The sequence below is a fragment of the Lissotriton helveticus genome, chromosome 8, assembly GCF_964261635.1.
Source record: "Lissotriton helveticus chromosome 8, aLisHel1.1, whole genome shotgun sequence".
In the NCBI taxonomy this organism is placed as follows: domain Eukaryota; kingdom Metazoa; phylum Chordata; class Amphibia; order Caudata; family Salamandridae; genus Lissotriton; species Lissotriton helveticus.
This window is the reverse complement of record NC_136069.1, coordinates 1067171228-1067186816: the sequence shown is the minus strand read 5'-3', so window position 1 is coordinate 1067186816 and position 15589 is coordinate 1067171228. Positions and strand designations below refer to the sequence as shown.

Sequence of the window (15589 nt, the reverse complement as noted above, 5' to 3'; positions counted from 1 at the left end):
AGAGTATTCAAAGAAATTCATACTGGGCGTGGGGTGCGACCAGAGTGCATGGTCGCCCTCTTGCTGTTCAACTTGCACATTAATATACTTAGCTCCCATCTGAACCCCTGTACTCCAGACATTCCTATGATAAAAGGTGCCCCACTTCCTGTATTGTTATACTCGGATGACGCCGTACTAAAGCTCATACACCTAAAGCACTGCGCTTGCTAGTTCATTCACTTATGGCCACCCTTGATTTATTAACTCATTTTTCTAAATCATTTACAATAGTGTGTGGTCCTAAGAGTACTCTGCTCTCAAGTCTTGTGGTGGAGACACACTGATTGTTATTCACAAGAACTTTTGTCCTACCTGGGGTCACTTTTAGCACAGGAATCTAAAAAATAAAAAAAAACACAGCATGCTGCCACCACCCGCTAGAGCTACTTACCTCCTGGTGAAAGCAGTAGCCTTCCACAACCCGAAGGTAGCATTTTGGGCACTCCTCCAACTTGAAGCAAACCGCAATCTATGAGACAGGCCTAGCTAGGTCTTTGCACACACGCATAATATGTGTTCGCTCAGGACCAAAAATCATTACCAAGGATCCAGATATCCCGACAGCTGCGGCATTCAGGGCAGGAGTATGAGTTTACCACTATACAAGGGACTTTCCGTCCCAACACTTTACATGTCAAAAGTACACGGAACCATCATCCATTACATTTTTTCTCTTATACACACATTGTGTCCACAAAGCAGTCCTTTTGTTTTTCACTGCAGTTGGCTTATTGTTAATGATTTAGTCAGCACTCATGTTTGAGCCGGAATTTAAGATGGCCATCCATCTTAGATCGGATGATCGATGACGCACAAGATGTCCACCTTAAAGTCTAGCAAGGTAAATAACAATAGGTGCAATTCTTTGCAGTGTCCATCCGGGTAACTGCAGTTTTTCAACTACAGCCTGTGTATCTTATATATGAACTGCATTTCCATTGCTAATTTCATTCAACTACTTACTTACTAGAATCAATACACTGGGAGTATAAACAAAGCATTTCATTTCACGTTTCATTCTGATGGGATAATTGTAATTACTGTTGGACTTGGCCCTTTTTGCAGGGTCATCCCTAAACTTTTTGCTTTCCTCCTATATTTTTCTGACCTATTATTGGCTATTTTATGACTCTGGGCACTTTACCACTGCTGATCAGTGCTAAAGTGCATATGCTCTCCCCATTATAAATTGATGTATGGATTAGTGACTCCATGATTGGCTTACTTGTCAGACCCAGTACAGTGCACTGAGTGTGCCCAGGGCTTGTTAACCAAATGCTGCAAGTGGGCTTGCAGCCCTAGCTGTGCCACGCACAGAAGCAGCCTTGTAAAATGTGTCTAAGGTCTGCCATTGCAGAGCCTTTGTGCAGTCTGGCACTGTCATGCTGACTGGGCAAGTGCACCCACTTGCCAGTCCCTAAACCTTCCTTTTTCTTCATATCAGACACCCCTCTGGTAGGCCCAAGGGCAGGGTACATTGTAAGTATAAGGTAGGACATGCCCTGGTGTGTGTGGCATGTCCTAATAGTGAATTACAGCCATTTTCGTTTTTTCACTATTGCAAAGCTACCTGTTTTCCATAGGCCAGAATGGACAGTTAGATTATTACATCCTATAATCCTAACTGACTCAGAGAACATGGTAGAAATTCGAGTTTAGTATACCTGGACTCAGAATGATAAAATACATCTTTTAGTGAAGTTGGTTTTAACATTCTGTGTTTGAAAATACCACTTTTAGAAAGTAGGTATTTTCTTGTCTAACTATCCAAAGCCTGCCTCTGCCAGGTTGTGCATTCCTTGTCTGGAGTTTGAGTGACAGGGCTGGGGGATTCCAGGGGACAGAATGAGTCAGCCCAGTGGTGAATAGAGAGATCTGCATTTTGATGGGTGGGAGGAGTTGCACCTGGGACCTGAATAGATCGGACTGTGCCTGCCCCCCACAGTGCTGGCTCCACCCCCTGTGGTGCATCTGATGTCTCTGCCCTGCACTGTGAAAGGAGAGAAGGAATCATGTCAACAAAGTGCTCCAGAACTGGTTTGGACTGGGCAAAGGCCCCTCTGCCCTCAGAGGACAAAGGATTTTGCTCCAGGGCTGTGCTTTCCCTCCACAATGCTGGCTCCACCTCCCGTGGGGCGTCTGACGTTTCTGCCCTGCACTGTGAAAGGAAAGAAGGAGTCTTGTCAACAGAGTGCTCCAGAACTGGGTTGGACTGGGCAAAGGCCCCTCTGCCCTCAGAGGACAAAGGATTTTGGGGTATAAATATTGGGACACTGATCCCAAGAAATTAGATCACTTTTGGACTACAAGAAGAAACCTTTTCTGAGGAGAGGAACCTGAAGAAACTGAGGAGAGACTATCCCTAAGCTGAAGTGCTGCTTGGAGGATTGGCCTGCAGTGGTTGCCTGACTGCCAAAGAAAGGAGAAAGAACTTTGTGTGCTTTATTTTCAACTTGTGAAGGATCTCCAAGGGTTTGGTACAGAGCTTGCCTCCTGCTAAAGTCTCAGGGACAACAAGACTTCAAACTCCAGCTCCCCAGAGTTCTTTGGAAGTGCCTGCTACTGTTTTGGGACCTTCTGAGGGACTGCATGTCGCAAGGAGCTGGAAACGCGACTCAACAAGGAAGAAGCGTGTCGCCGTTGCTGCTGCTGCCGTCGCATCTTGAATGTCGGCGCTGTAGCTATCGTATTGCACCGCATCGGGAGAAGCGTCTCGCAACGAAGAGGAAGCGTGTCGCCGTCGTTGCTGCTGCCGTCGCATCGTGAATGTCGGCACTGTAGCTGTCGTATTGCACCGCATCAGGAGAAGTGTCTCGCAACGAAGGAGAAGGGTGTCGCCATCGCTGTTGCTGCCGTCACATCGAGGATGTCTCCGCTGTAGCTGTCGTATTGCACCGCATCAAGAAAAGTGCCTCGCATCCACGGAGAAGAGCACCGCCTTCGGAGCTGCTGCCGTCGCATCTTGGATGTCGCCGCTGTAGGTGTCGCATTGTGCGGAAGCCTCTCGCTACGTCAGAGAAGAGTGCTGCAGTCGAGGCTGTTGCCGTCGCATCGCTGAACAAGGGTGTCGCTGCTGCAGCGCATCGCTGAACAAGGGTGTCGCTGCTGCAGCTGACGCATCGAATCGAGACTTCTCTCTTCATCGTAGAAGCGTGCGCATCTGGAAGCTCTTCACATCTTTATTTCTTTGCACCGGAACTTTGCCGCATTTCCATTGCTGCAACATTGCTTGTTGTGGAAGCGCACCGCATCGTAAGGTACATTGACGCAGTGTCGCATCTTCAGTCCTGAACTGAACTAAGCTAAAACTATCATTTTAAGTATAGTATTGTGGATCTTTGTCGTTTGTGGTCTTGTGTTAAGTCTATATAAAGAATGCTTATTTTTAATATACAACTGTGTGGTGTCCAACTGTAGTGTTGTCACTGGGTTACTGTATGTGGTCACAAAGGCTTTACACACTGCTTCTGAGATAAGCCTGTCTGCTCGTGCCAATCTACCAAGGAGGTGAGCAGGGGTTATTTTAGGAGTGTATCCCCTTTAAAAGACAAAAGATGACCCCGCACCAAAGTACATACGTATATGATATATGTCAATGTTATAATACAAAAAAATCTCAAAAAACAGCACAATGCAACTGTGGATGACTTCACAAAGATAAGCAATTTCAGAAACTTGATTGAAGGTTTATTTCATTCTTTATTATTAAAAACTCTTTAAAATATTACAGAATTGCCTGCCGCCAACGCGTTTCATCCCTATTGGGACTTCTTCAGGGCTTCATTGTAATATTCTGACAGATGGTCACATCAACCTTCATAGAGTACCTGCACTGATGGAATCATATAATATTAACAAAGTATCACAACCCTCGGATCGAAGCTTCAATCTGTTTGGCACAGGGGATGTCCCTCCCGATCCAATTAGCTTATACTCGACATCTGACCATGGTACGGTCCATTGGTAAGATTCCAGGCGTATGTTATCACCCGAAACCACACCAATCCTCCGGTCGCCCCAGCACGACTGTCTAGAGGCAAGGGTCCCTATTTGTCACAAGTACCTACCTGTGCCAACTAGAGACCCCCAAATCTAACAATTACTTTTCCATACATGTTAAACCCTGCTAGGGCTGTTGCACCAGAGCACTATATTCAGAAAAGCTTGATGTCTTCAGAAACAACTGTTCTTTCAACAGTGTGCTGGTTCCTCAGGAGCTTGCCCACAACAAATTAGCACTAGGCCAACACGGAAGACCGATCATTGGACCTCGGCAAACTAATGGAAAAAAGTAGGCCTGATGCGGCCAGAAATAACTTGATCTATGGCCAAAGCAGTGGGTGAGGTAAGTGATTGTTTTGATGGCACTTTATGTTCTGGTGCATTAGCTATCTGAATGTAGTTGTCAGCAGTGAACAGGTTGCAACCCATGGGAGGCCCTTCAGTTTTAATTAACGTGCTGCCATGTCCTACAGGGCTTCCAGCTCCTGGGTTAAAGAGGAAGCTGATTTAAGGCGTTGAAGTCGTAGACGGGAGTTTACAGCTTGACAAAAACATAGGAAAAAAGAGAAGGTCAGTACAATTTTAGACAATCAATTTTTCATGTAATGATCCATTGCTTGCCCACTTTAAAGCTAAGATATTGGCTTAATTTCCCAAAGTAAGAACTTCCCATACAAAAGAACAAGTTACTTACCTTTGGTAATGCCTTCTCTGGTAGAGACTCTATGCAGTCGTAGATTATGCCCAGGCTTCAGAATTGATTTGGAAATTCTTGAATAGTACCCCTGCATGCTGTTATCTAGCGTCGTTTGGCTCTGCATCGATAGCTCCAGAAGGGACCTGCACGGTGCCTATGTAGGTGCCACCCCAGTTAGCGGACATCAGTTTTTCAGCTACCTTTCCATGAAAGAAGAGCAGAGCCACGAAGAATGCTGATTAGCTAGTGTTAAACACTACTGATCCTCATAAGGGAGACCCTATGGTGCATGATGGATGGAAGAGGCGGTAAGGAATTGTCAGCTAGATAGAGACTCTACCATATAAGACATTACTGAAGGTGAGTAACTTGCTCATCTGATAAGAAACTTCTAGCCACAGATTCCTTACCTTAGAATAGATACCCAGGCAATACCTCCACAGAGGTGGGTCGACCAACAGATTAGACCAAAAAGTCCTGCAGGAGTAAATGGACAAAGTGCCTGTCCAAATGGACCTGAACTTCCAGGCAGTAGCACTTGGTAAACGTGTGAAAAGACACCCATGTTGCTGCCTGACAGATGTCCAGGACAGTGGCTCTGCAAGGTTGGCTCTGTTAGAATGAGCACTCAAACCCTCGGGGTTGCATTTTGGCCAAGGCATAGCATATTTTTATGCACAGCACTATCCATTGTGAGATGGTCCATTTCTCCACAGCTTTTCCTTTCTTTGTTCCGAAATACACAACTAATAGTTAATAGTCCACCCGGAACTCTCTAGTACGATTAATGTAGAACGAACATGCGCCAATGCTCTATTTGAGCCCAGACGGTGAAGCCTCGCCTCTTCTTTGAAAGGATGAGGCAGGGCAAAGAAAGCAGGTATGGGGATATTTTGGCCTTTGGAAGGAAGGAAGGAAGTGTTCTCAGAACCAGTTTGTCTGGATTGAATGTTGTCTAAGGAGGGTTCACAGAGAGTGCTTGCAGTTCGCTGACCCTCTTGGATGATGTTATGGCCACCAGAAAAGGGGTTTTGATGGTGAGTAAACTGAGTGGACAATTGTGCAGCGTCTAGAAGGGCGCGCACATTAGAAACGTTATGAACAGATTGAGGACCCTTTGGGGTACAATGAATGGTCTTGGAGGAAACAGGTGTTGTAGTCCCTTGAGGAAACGAGTCAAAACAGGTTACTTAAACAAAGAAGATTGGTACAGCAACGGCAAGAAAGCCGATATGACCAACAAGTAACCCTTAACGGTGACCAAAGTAGAGCCCTGTTGGGCCACAGAAAGTACAAACAACAAAATCTAGGATAAGGGTGCAGAAAGAGGGTCAATGTTCATGAATGCATACCATAACACAAATTTGTCACAATGGCTGATGTATACCGTCTTGGTGGAGAGATGCCACAATAATGTCACAGACTTCAAGAAGAACATCAAAGGCTGTCATCTACCGCTTCTCAGTTTTCATGCATTAAGGCTGAGGGTGCACAGATTTGGGTGCAAGACCATCTTCTGGTGCTGTGACAAAAGATCCTCCCCTAGGAGCAGCCTGATCAGAGGACAGATGCTCATGCTCAGCAGTTCAGGATATCAAACTATCCGTGCCCAATCCAGAGTCAAAAGAAAGATTTGGGCATGGTTGTTCCTGATCTTCTTCATAACAATGGGCAAAAGTGATATAGACGGAAAGACTTACAGGAAGCCTGAGCTCCACTTGAGAATAAAAGCGTCTCAGAGTGAGCTACGCCTTGGAACCTCCAGGGTGCAGTACTGCTGACATTGCGCATTTGTGGCGGTGGCAAACCGATCCAACCAACGTTTTCTCCAGTCTTGGAAGTGATCTTGCACTACCTCTGAATGGAAAAGCCATTTGTGATCCGCTAACCATTGCTGGCTGAGTTTGCCTGCTCTGACGTTCAGAGAGCCTGCCACACGTTCAACGTCCAGGGAAATGCCCTAACGGTCCAGCCATTTCCAGAGACGCAGAGTCTATTGACACAGGGTCCACGACTTCACCCGCCCAAGTCTAGAATAGGAAGGAGGCCTCTGTACTTTTTGGGCACCCAAAAGTAGCAGGAATAACAACCACTTCCTACTTCTGAAACTGGCATTCCGCTGATTGCTCTTTTGCCTAGTACTTCCTGATGGAGCAAGGAGAGAAGGTCCTACGCCAGTCAGTCGTGAGAAGATGGCATAGGTGGGGGCAGGGGGGGTTCAGAAAGGGGATGGAGTAACCCCTCTGGGCAGTTTAAAGAACCCACTTGTCTAATGTTATGGGCTGCCAGTGGGACATTTGATGGTGAATCTTGCCTCCCACTAAATGCCTGTGCTGGTTTGAGGGCAAACTAGAAAGACATAGGGGCTGCAGCTGCCGGAGGTCAGTGGACTAGCTGAACCCCTGGCTGGTGGTCCCACGTGGTATTTGGGAACTGCGTCCAAAGCCACAAAAAGGTTAGGAATCATGTTGGCCCTAGGTGGCTTGGCAGGAAAAGACATAGTTGGTAGCCTCTACTGTAGCCTTGGAAAGAGCGAAAGGCAGACTGGGGATGGCAGTGAGCCATGGATAGGCCCAATAATCTGGCGTAATCCTGCTGTCTTTAAAGTGCTCCAGAGCTGATTCTGCCGTTTTGCTAAAGAGGGGAAAGACAATAAATGAAATGCCAGTAAGGGAAGCCTGGACATCCCCTGAAAAGCCAGTGGTTCTCAACTAGGTGTGGCGTTTGAGTGCCACTGACTACGCAATTGCTCTGGTTGTGAGTCGGTCACATCCAGCTCAGATCGGATGGCGAACGTTGCTGCATCTCTTCCTTCAAAAATGGCTTGGGCCTCCTCCGAAACAATAGGCAGTGCTTGTATATACAAATCCAACGCAGTGTAGGTGTATCAGTACAAAAGGCATGCGGTGTTCACAGACCGCATTTCTGGGTTGACGGAAGAGAAAATGTTCTCACCAAAGGTGTCCAGCCTTTTTGAATCCCTATCTGGTGGAGTGGTATGGTACGTGCCAGGGTTAACTGGGAAGGTGGAGTATTGGACCATCAATCTCTCTAAGGTGGGATGTTGGTTGAGGAAACTGGGGTTCCAGGAGCAGGGTAATGGTGGCAGGCAACAGTCCTGTGCACAGGAACCCATGTGCTGGGTCTGGACCAGGTCCCAAGCAGGAAATCTGTAAGGGCTTTATTAAATGGGAGGAGAGGTTCAGTGGGAGTGACTCACGGCTCAAGCGCCTCTATCAAGACATTCATCTTGGCTGTCTCTGAGGGCAGTGTAAGGTCCAGAACCTCAGCTGCACCACCATTGCAAAAGAGACTCCCTCCGCAGTAGCAGCAGCTTTTAGAGCAAAGCAGGAGAGACCAAGCTCGTGTCCGGTGATGTGTCCAAACCAGTGGCAACTGTTCCTCATACTAGTTGTCCTCTGGTTTGTCAATGGGGTGGTGGAATCCATAAGGGTCTTCACACTCCTCTCAAATGTCCCCCTCTCCAGGTCAATCAACAGGAAAAGGCATTGACTCCAATTTGCAAGGCATGGTACCGGCTGATGCTTCGAGTCTGCTTTGGGCAACGCGGTTCCAGCTTTGTACAAGAGTTGAGATTGATGATAGGGTTGGCGCCACTGTGAGGTATCGACAGTGACAGAAACGACAGCAAAGAAGCGGGCTCTGTGAAAGGTTGTGGCCAGAGTAGCTCTGGATCCATGGGGCCCGACTGGCGCCGAGGGCAGACCCACCAGTGGGAATTCAGCAGGGACCCCCCCCCCCCGAACCCATGGGGCTCGAAGGCACTCCAGAGTGGTTATCCCACCCAAATATGAGGGGCATGGCCTCATAAAACCCTTTGAGTTGGTTGGGTTTCACTCCGGCTACAGGAAACTCTGAGAGGCCTGGCGTATGCCCAGGCGCGGGTTCCGTGGTGGAGAGAGGCCTCGAGTGGTGTCATCGTTCCCGTACCTCATCCAAAGACTTGGACGGGCGCAGTGAAGTTGAAGAATGCTTCAACTTCTTAGGCTTGTGAGACTTATCCGACGACTTGGACCGAGAAGATGATCGGCAGAAGCAGCACCGCAAGTGGTCACAGGAGTGGTACCGCGAGAGGTCCTGGGAACTTCCACATGACCGGGAGCGCTGCGGAGTGGTTTGATGCTGGGTGGGGAGGAGCCTCAAGGAACTGTCCCACAGCGCCTTAGGATTAATATCGCAGAAATTTCTGCAAGTCTTTGACTCATGGTCCGCTCCAAGCTCCACAAACAAACCAAGTGTGGGTGTGTCACAGATTTCTGCCTGTGACAGGCACCACGAGGTTTGAAACCCTCTGTTTTGTTATGGGACATCCCTAGCACACCAGGAGAAGAAAAAATCTCAAAGATAGCTTTGACAAAATGTCGGTCAAAAACTGACTGGAAGTAGCTCTCTCCGGTTCTGCACTGACTGGCGCGGAAAAAAAAGAACTTGTGTCAGCGCAATTGGGAGCTCCTATATAGGCACTGTGCACATCACTCCCGGCGTGGGCAATGCTACGCCACTGGCACGCAGGGGCACTGATCAAGAATTTCCAGGTCCAGTCGGACGCCTGAGGAGAATTCTAAGGTGAGGAATCTGCTGGTACAAGACTCTAGCAGATCAGACATTTAAGAACCATCTACTGTTATATATCCATGGTGCTCCAGGTGCATGCGAAGGTGAAGTTTCTTTGACACTGTGGATCCTAACAATCTATACCTACTTTCTATTGAGGGTTCAGGAATGCTGAGAGGATCTGGAAAAATACAATTGACATATGTACTGATAAGCATGCACTGGAAAAATCATAATGTCTGGCATTAATATGACGACATGTGCATGCACAAACGCTGTCTGAATACTCTTGTACATTAAAGACACGCTGATTTGATTAGCCAATGCGCATTTAGAGATGGAACATCCTTTCTGCTTAGCTACAGTTCACAAAAAAAGAAGGGGAGCATTTTAAATAAACAAAAAGAAGTAGGAAAACCACTTGTCCAACCATTCATTTGCCCAACCATTCATTTGCCCAAACATTAAAAATCTGCTTCAGGATAGTCACCTTTCGGATGCTCCTCTCAGAAGTTTCTTCACGTCACTCGGCTCGCAGGTGTGCTCCCCGTGAATAATGACAAATGCACTGCAGCCTTCCGGTGGTGGCTCATCAGCTGCAATCTGAAATTCCAAATGATTAAACTCCAATACCAGTATAATTGCACTTCTAGCTGAAATATAGCCAATGGCTTGATTAAAATCTTCCCTCACGTGCCGCTGACACTGATTACTTTTTTCTGCGCAATTACAAAAATAAAAAAAATAAATGCATTCCCATTCTCCTGCAGATTGAAACTCATTTCCTTCAGTGTGCCTATCGTTCACAGGAATATAATCCACCTGCTGTACAGCGCGCGATCCTCCGAGTGTCATATCTTTTTCTGAGCTCTCTGCGATTACACAGCTGTGAGGCCCCGTAAGTCAACATTAGCACGATCTATTATCGTGAAGACGCCATTAGCCAGGTTTTTGCACTGTAAATTTCTGGACAGTTGTCAGATTTTTTTTGTGGCACAATGACTCGGCATAATTTAATAGGTTCTGAGGCTTCGTTCTCATGCCTATCATTTTGAGAACGACCGTTCTTCCAAAAGAGGGCCCTGGGTCGAGAAGAGCGCGCGCGCCGCACATACGCGCGTGCGCGTGACCGCACTCCTTAGCAATTCAATTTAAACGGTCTAGGAATGTGAACCGTTTTAAGAATCAAACGGGTTCAACCATAGTCGCATTTATGCAATTTTCAAAATATAGCAGCATTTATTACATGCGAGTAAACATGTCCCTACAGGTATTAGCAACCGACTGCAAAACGTGAACGTGAAATGTGTAATATAGTGTTAAGAAAAGCACTGCGGGGTAACAAAAACTGTTGGCACAAATTGATATCCACCCTCCCCTTTTGGCGGCCCTCACCTTGACCGCACCTCAGACCTGTGGAAGGGTTGAATGAGAGGACGGAAGATAATGAAGAGAGTACATTTCGGAGCTGGCCACTAGGTTGGAAGAGCAGGAAAAGGCTAAACGAAGGGGGCGAGGGGCATAGCGAACAGAAATAAAAACAAGCATGTACAATGCAATAGGTCTCGCAATTACATTTTTTTGAGGCATTGGAAATGGTATTGGTTTTGTTTCGCTTCGTGAAGCATTAATCAAATGGTGTAATTGAAAATGTCAACAGCTCACTTTGTTGTAATTGTGAAATCTATTCCATTGCATTTTTACTATATTACATTCTCTCTCGAAACTCTATATTGTTTTAAAACACATCAGCAAATGTACCAATATACCTGTAGCTGGGGTATCAGTTAGTCCTGGAGGCAGAATTGTCATGTCTTATTAGGTGTAGTCTTAAAAAACTAGAAATTACTGGTGGAATCAGTAATTCTGTACCTAATCCCACAAGCTATTTCTCATTTTACTGGGACAATTTCGCTTTCATCAGCGTAAATATCTTGTTAATTGCACAGGATCAGCAGTGAATTGGCAGGTTAGGGGGAATGGCACAGCGGGGATCAAGTGCTATTCATAGGCGAGTGATGGGTACGGGGGCTTAGGCCAACAACATGCTGCAACGTGTGAGATATAAGGTGCGGGCATGGGTGAAGAATAATAAAGAGTGGTTAAATGCCCCTGGATAGCAAGGGGGGGGGGGTAGAAACGTATGGGCACTAATGTGGATGGAGGTGGTTAATGGGCGGTACATACAGGGCCGGCGCTAGGCATGGGCAGCGTGGCCGGTGGCACAAGGCCTCGCACTCAGCCCACCAGCATGGGGCCCAGCACTGGTGGTGTGTCCTGTTGTTTCCCTGGCGATCTATTTCAAAGAAAAGTGTTGCCTGCAATTAAGGTCCATTGGAGGGGGCCCCCTCCCTGGGCCTCTCTGGGATGGTGTCCGGAGGCATAGGGGAGAGAGACGGAGACGTTCCCTCAATTGCAAGGAGACCATTCACAGACACTGTGGGGGGCCCATTGTCCAGCATTTTGGCGCCCCCACAGTTTTAACTTTTAGACCACAATAAATTCTCACACCTATCGGACTGAAGGTGTGAGAAATGCACACTCTTACCTTGCCACCACCGCCGAGAGTCAGTCGGAAACAGCCGCAGAGCACCAGGAAGCTCCACTAGTCATCGCCGCCACCGCCAAGAGTCCCAGGGCTCCGGACTCCGCGCCGCCGCTCCGGGAGACCACAAATCCCGGCAGGCAACGCGGCGGCGCGTGCAGAGTGACGCGCCTCGCGCTCAGAGAGCGCCAACGGGGGTTGAAAAGACCGGCAAACCCGGCGGAGCGGGGGGACACTCTTACCTTGCCGCCACCGCCGAGAGTCAGTCGGAAACAGCCGCAGAGCACCAGGAAGCTCCACTAGTCATCGCCGCCACCGCCAAGAGTCCCAGGGCTCCGGACTCCGCGCCGCCGCTCCGGGAGACCACAAATCCCGGCAGGCAACGCGGCGGCGCGTGCAGAGTGACGCGCCTCGCGCTCAGAGAGCGCCAACGGGGGTTGAAAAGACCGGCAAACCCGGCGGAGCGGGGGGACACTCTTACCTTGCCGCCACCGCCGAGAGTCAGTCGGAAACAGCCGCAGAGCACCAGGAAGCTCCACTAGTCATCGCCGCCACCGCCAAGAGTCCCAGGGCTCCGGACTCCGCGCCGCCGCTCCGGGAGACCACAAATCCCGGCAGGCAACGCGGCGGCGCGTGCAGAGTGACGCGCCTCGCGCTCAGAGAGCGCCAACGGGGGTTGAAAAGACCGGCAAACCCGGCGGAGCGGGGGGACACTCTTACCTTGCCGCCACCGCCGAGAGTCAGTCGGAAACAGCCGCAGAGCACCAGGAAGCTCCACTAGTCATCGCCGCCACCGCCAAGAGTCCCAGGGCTCCGGACTCCGCGCCGCCGCTCCGGGAGACCACAAATCCCGGCAGGCAACGCGGCGGCGCGTGCAGAGTGACGCGCCTCGCGCTCAGAGAGCGCCAACGGGGGTTGAAAAGACCGGCAAACCCGGCGGAGCGGGGGGACACTCTTACCTTGCCGCCACCGCCGAGAGTCAGTCGGAAACAGCCGCAGAGCACCAGGAAGCTCCACTAGTCATCGCCGCCACCGCCAAGAGTCCCAGGGCTCCGGACTCCGCGCCGCCGCTCCGGGAGACCACAAATCCCGGCAGGCAACGCGGCGGCGCGTGCAGAGTGACGCGCCTCGCGCTCAGAGAGCGCCAACGGGGGTTGAAAAGACCGGCAAACCCGGCGGAGCGGGGGGACACTCTTACCTTGCCGCCACCGCCGAGAGTCAGTCGGAAACAGCCGCAGAGCACCAGGAAGCTCCACTAGTCATCGCCGCCACCGCCAAGAGTCCCAGGGCTCCGGACTCCGCGCCGCCGCTCCGGGAGACCACAAATCCCGGCAGGCAACGCGGCGGCGCGTGCAGAGTGACGCGCCTCGCGCTCAGAGAGCGCCAACGGGGGTTGAAAAGACCGGCAAACCCGGCGGAGCGGGGGGACACTCTTACCTTGCCGCCACCGCCGAGAGTCAGTCGGAAACAGCCGCAGAGCACCAGGAAGCTCCACTAGTCATCGCCGCCACCGCCAAGAGTCCCAGGGCTCCGGACTCCGCGCCGCCGCTCCGGGAGACCACAAATCCCGGCAGGCAACGCGGCGGCGCGTGCAGAGTGACGCGCCTCGCGCTCAGAGAGCGCCAACGGGGGTTGAAAAGACCGGCAAACCCGGCGGAGCGGGGGGACACTCTTACCTTGCCGCCACCGCCGAGAGTCAGTCGGAAACAGCCGCAGAGCACCAGGAAGCTCCACTAGTCATCGCCGCCACCGCCAAGAGTCCCAGGGCTCCGGACTCCGCGCCGCCGCTCCGGGAGACCACAAATCCCGGCAGGCAACGCGGCGGCGCGTGCAGAGTGACGCGCCTCGCGCTCAGAGAGCGCCAACGGGGGTTGAAAAGACCGGCAAACCCGGCGGAGCGGGGGGACACTCTTACCTTGCCGCCACCGCCGAGAGTCAGTCGGAAACAGCCGCAGAGCACCAGGAAGCTCCACTAGTCATCGCCGCCACCGCCAAGAGTCCCAGGGCTCCGGACTCCGCGCCGCCGCTCCGGGAGACCACAAATCCCGGCAGGCAACGCGGCGGCGCGTGCAGAGTGACGCGCCTCGCGCTCAGAGAGCGCCAACGGGGGTTGAAAAGACCGGCAAACCCGGCGGAGCGGGGGGACACTCTTACCTTGCCGCCACCGCCGAGAGTCAGTCGGAAACAGCCGCAGAGCACCAGGAAGCTCCACTAGTCATCGCCGCCACCGCCAAGAGTCCCAGGGCTCCGGACTCCGCGCCGCCGCTCCGGGAGACCACAAATCCCGGCAGGCAACGCGGCGGCGCGTGCAGAGTGACGCGCCTCGCGCTCAGAGAGCGCCAACGGGGGTTGAAAAGACCGGCAAACCCCGCGTCGCGGGACGCGAGCGGGACGCCCGGGGCTAAGCCCGGGCAAAGGGCGGGCCCTCTGAGGCCCTCAGAGGTCAACAGTGGTCGGGCGGGCCACCCCACCAACATCTTCTATAAGGTTAGTTACCTAATAAGCTGTCCATAATGGCAAATTGCACCGCTACAAGTGATAATGTTGATATCCTGACTCAGGACGCTGAGTCCCCTGTAATACTGCTAACATCGTTTGAGACATTAATAGATACTGCGTTCAACGAGATAGTTGAGACTGAAAGGAGATTTTCTATGGGCCCGACGAGTATTAATTTATTACATGCCACTGCCAGTCTTAATGGTAATGGCAATACCCATATAACTCCTGAAATAATTGTTGTAAAATCCTCACATCCCCATACAGAAGTACCAATTGTCCTAGACGATGATGACACTGTAACATATATAGCATCAGAAGTGACCCCTGGCCATGCCTCAGTAAAGACACCGACAGAGGCTGGAAATAAGGGAACTGATAAAGTTGCAGCCAAGAGAAAGAGGGGCCCTGCAAAAACAACTTACAACAAACGGAAGCAGCCGCTAAGGACTGTTAATCAACCTACCCCACAAAGCATGTGGAATAAGGGGAAGAGACAAAAGTTGGTCCAGCATATAGTACCCACACAGGATCAACCGCATCTGGGTGATATGGTCGTTGTAAGCAATGAGGTGTCAAATAACGTATCTATCTCCACCCAGACTGAGCCCCTCCACGGAATTGACAAATTCAGCCATTATTCCAAGTCAGAGGGGAACCTTATTGAGACTGTTGTTGATACAATTTTTAAAAATTTGGAAGGTCAAATGATCAAACAATTTAATAATATTTTTAAAAGACTTGACAAATTGGAGAATATAATTAAAAACGAGGATGCTAAGAGAAAAGGTATAGCAAACTTGGACAAAATGAGAGTAGAACGATTGTTAAAAGACCTTGAAACTACTACCCATGTCATTATTTCAGGTGATCACGGTAATACAAGGACAGTGGAACAACAAGCTGTAATTAATCCAATACAGTCAGATACACCAAAGGCATCTAAAAATAAGGGCACTACAGGCAGCAACTCGTCTGCTTGTCAAACCAACACCCCCGTACCCCCATGTAACCCTATACATGGATATGTTGCTTCGACTAAATCCTCTGTTCCAGCTAATGATGTAAGTGGATCATTAACTAATTCTATTCGAAAGAGTAATGTAGCGAAGCAGACCACCTTAGCCCAGAAGGGTCCTGTCAATCACAATCAGCATAACAAAAAGAATATGCATGAGGACAACAGGCCTATTAAACATCAAGGCCCGGCCCTACATCTTCCACCTGAG

At 50.1% G+C, this 15589-nt stretch overlaps 1 protein-coding gene across 2 annotated transcripts in view; it reads right to left on the bottom strand.

Annotated features, from left to right (window-relative positions):
- Positions 1-15589, bottom strand: part of UGGT2 (UDP-glucose glycoprotein glucosyltransferase 2) — a 1586510-nt gene that overhangs the window by 1413059 nt on the left and 157862 nt on the right. For both annotated transcript variants that reach the window (XM_078657956.1, XM_078657957.1), the window contains exon 4: positions 9807-9919. In XM_078657956.1, the coding sequence (XP_078514082.1) occupies positions 9807-9919 (113 nt within the window). The remainder of the gene's footprint in view (positions 1-9806; positions 9920-15589) is intronic.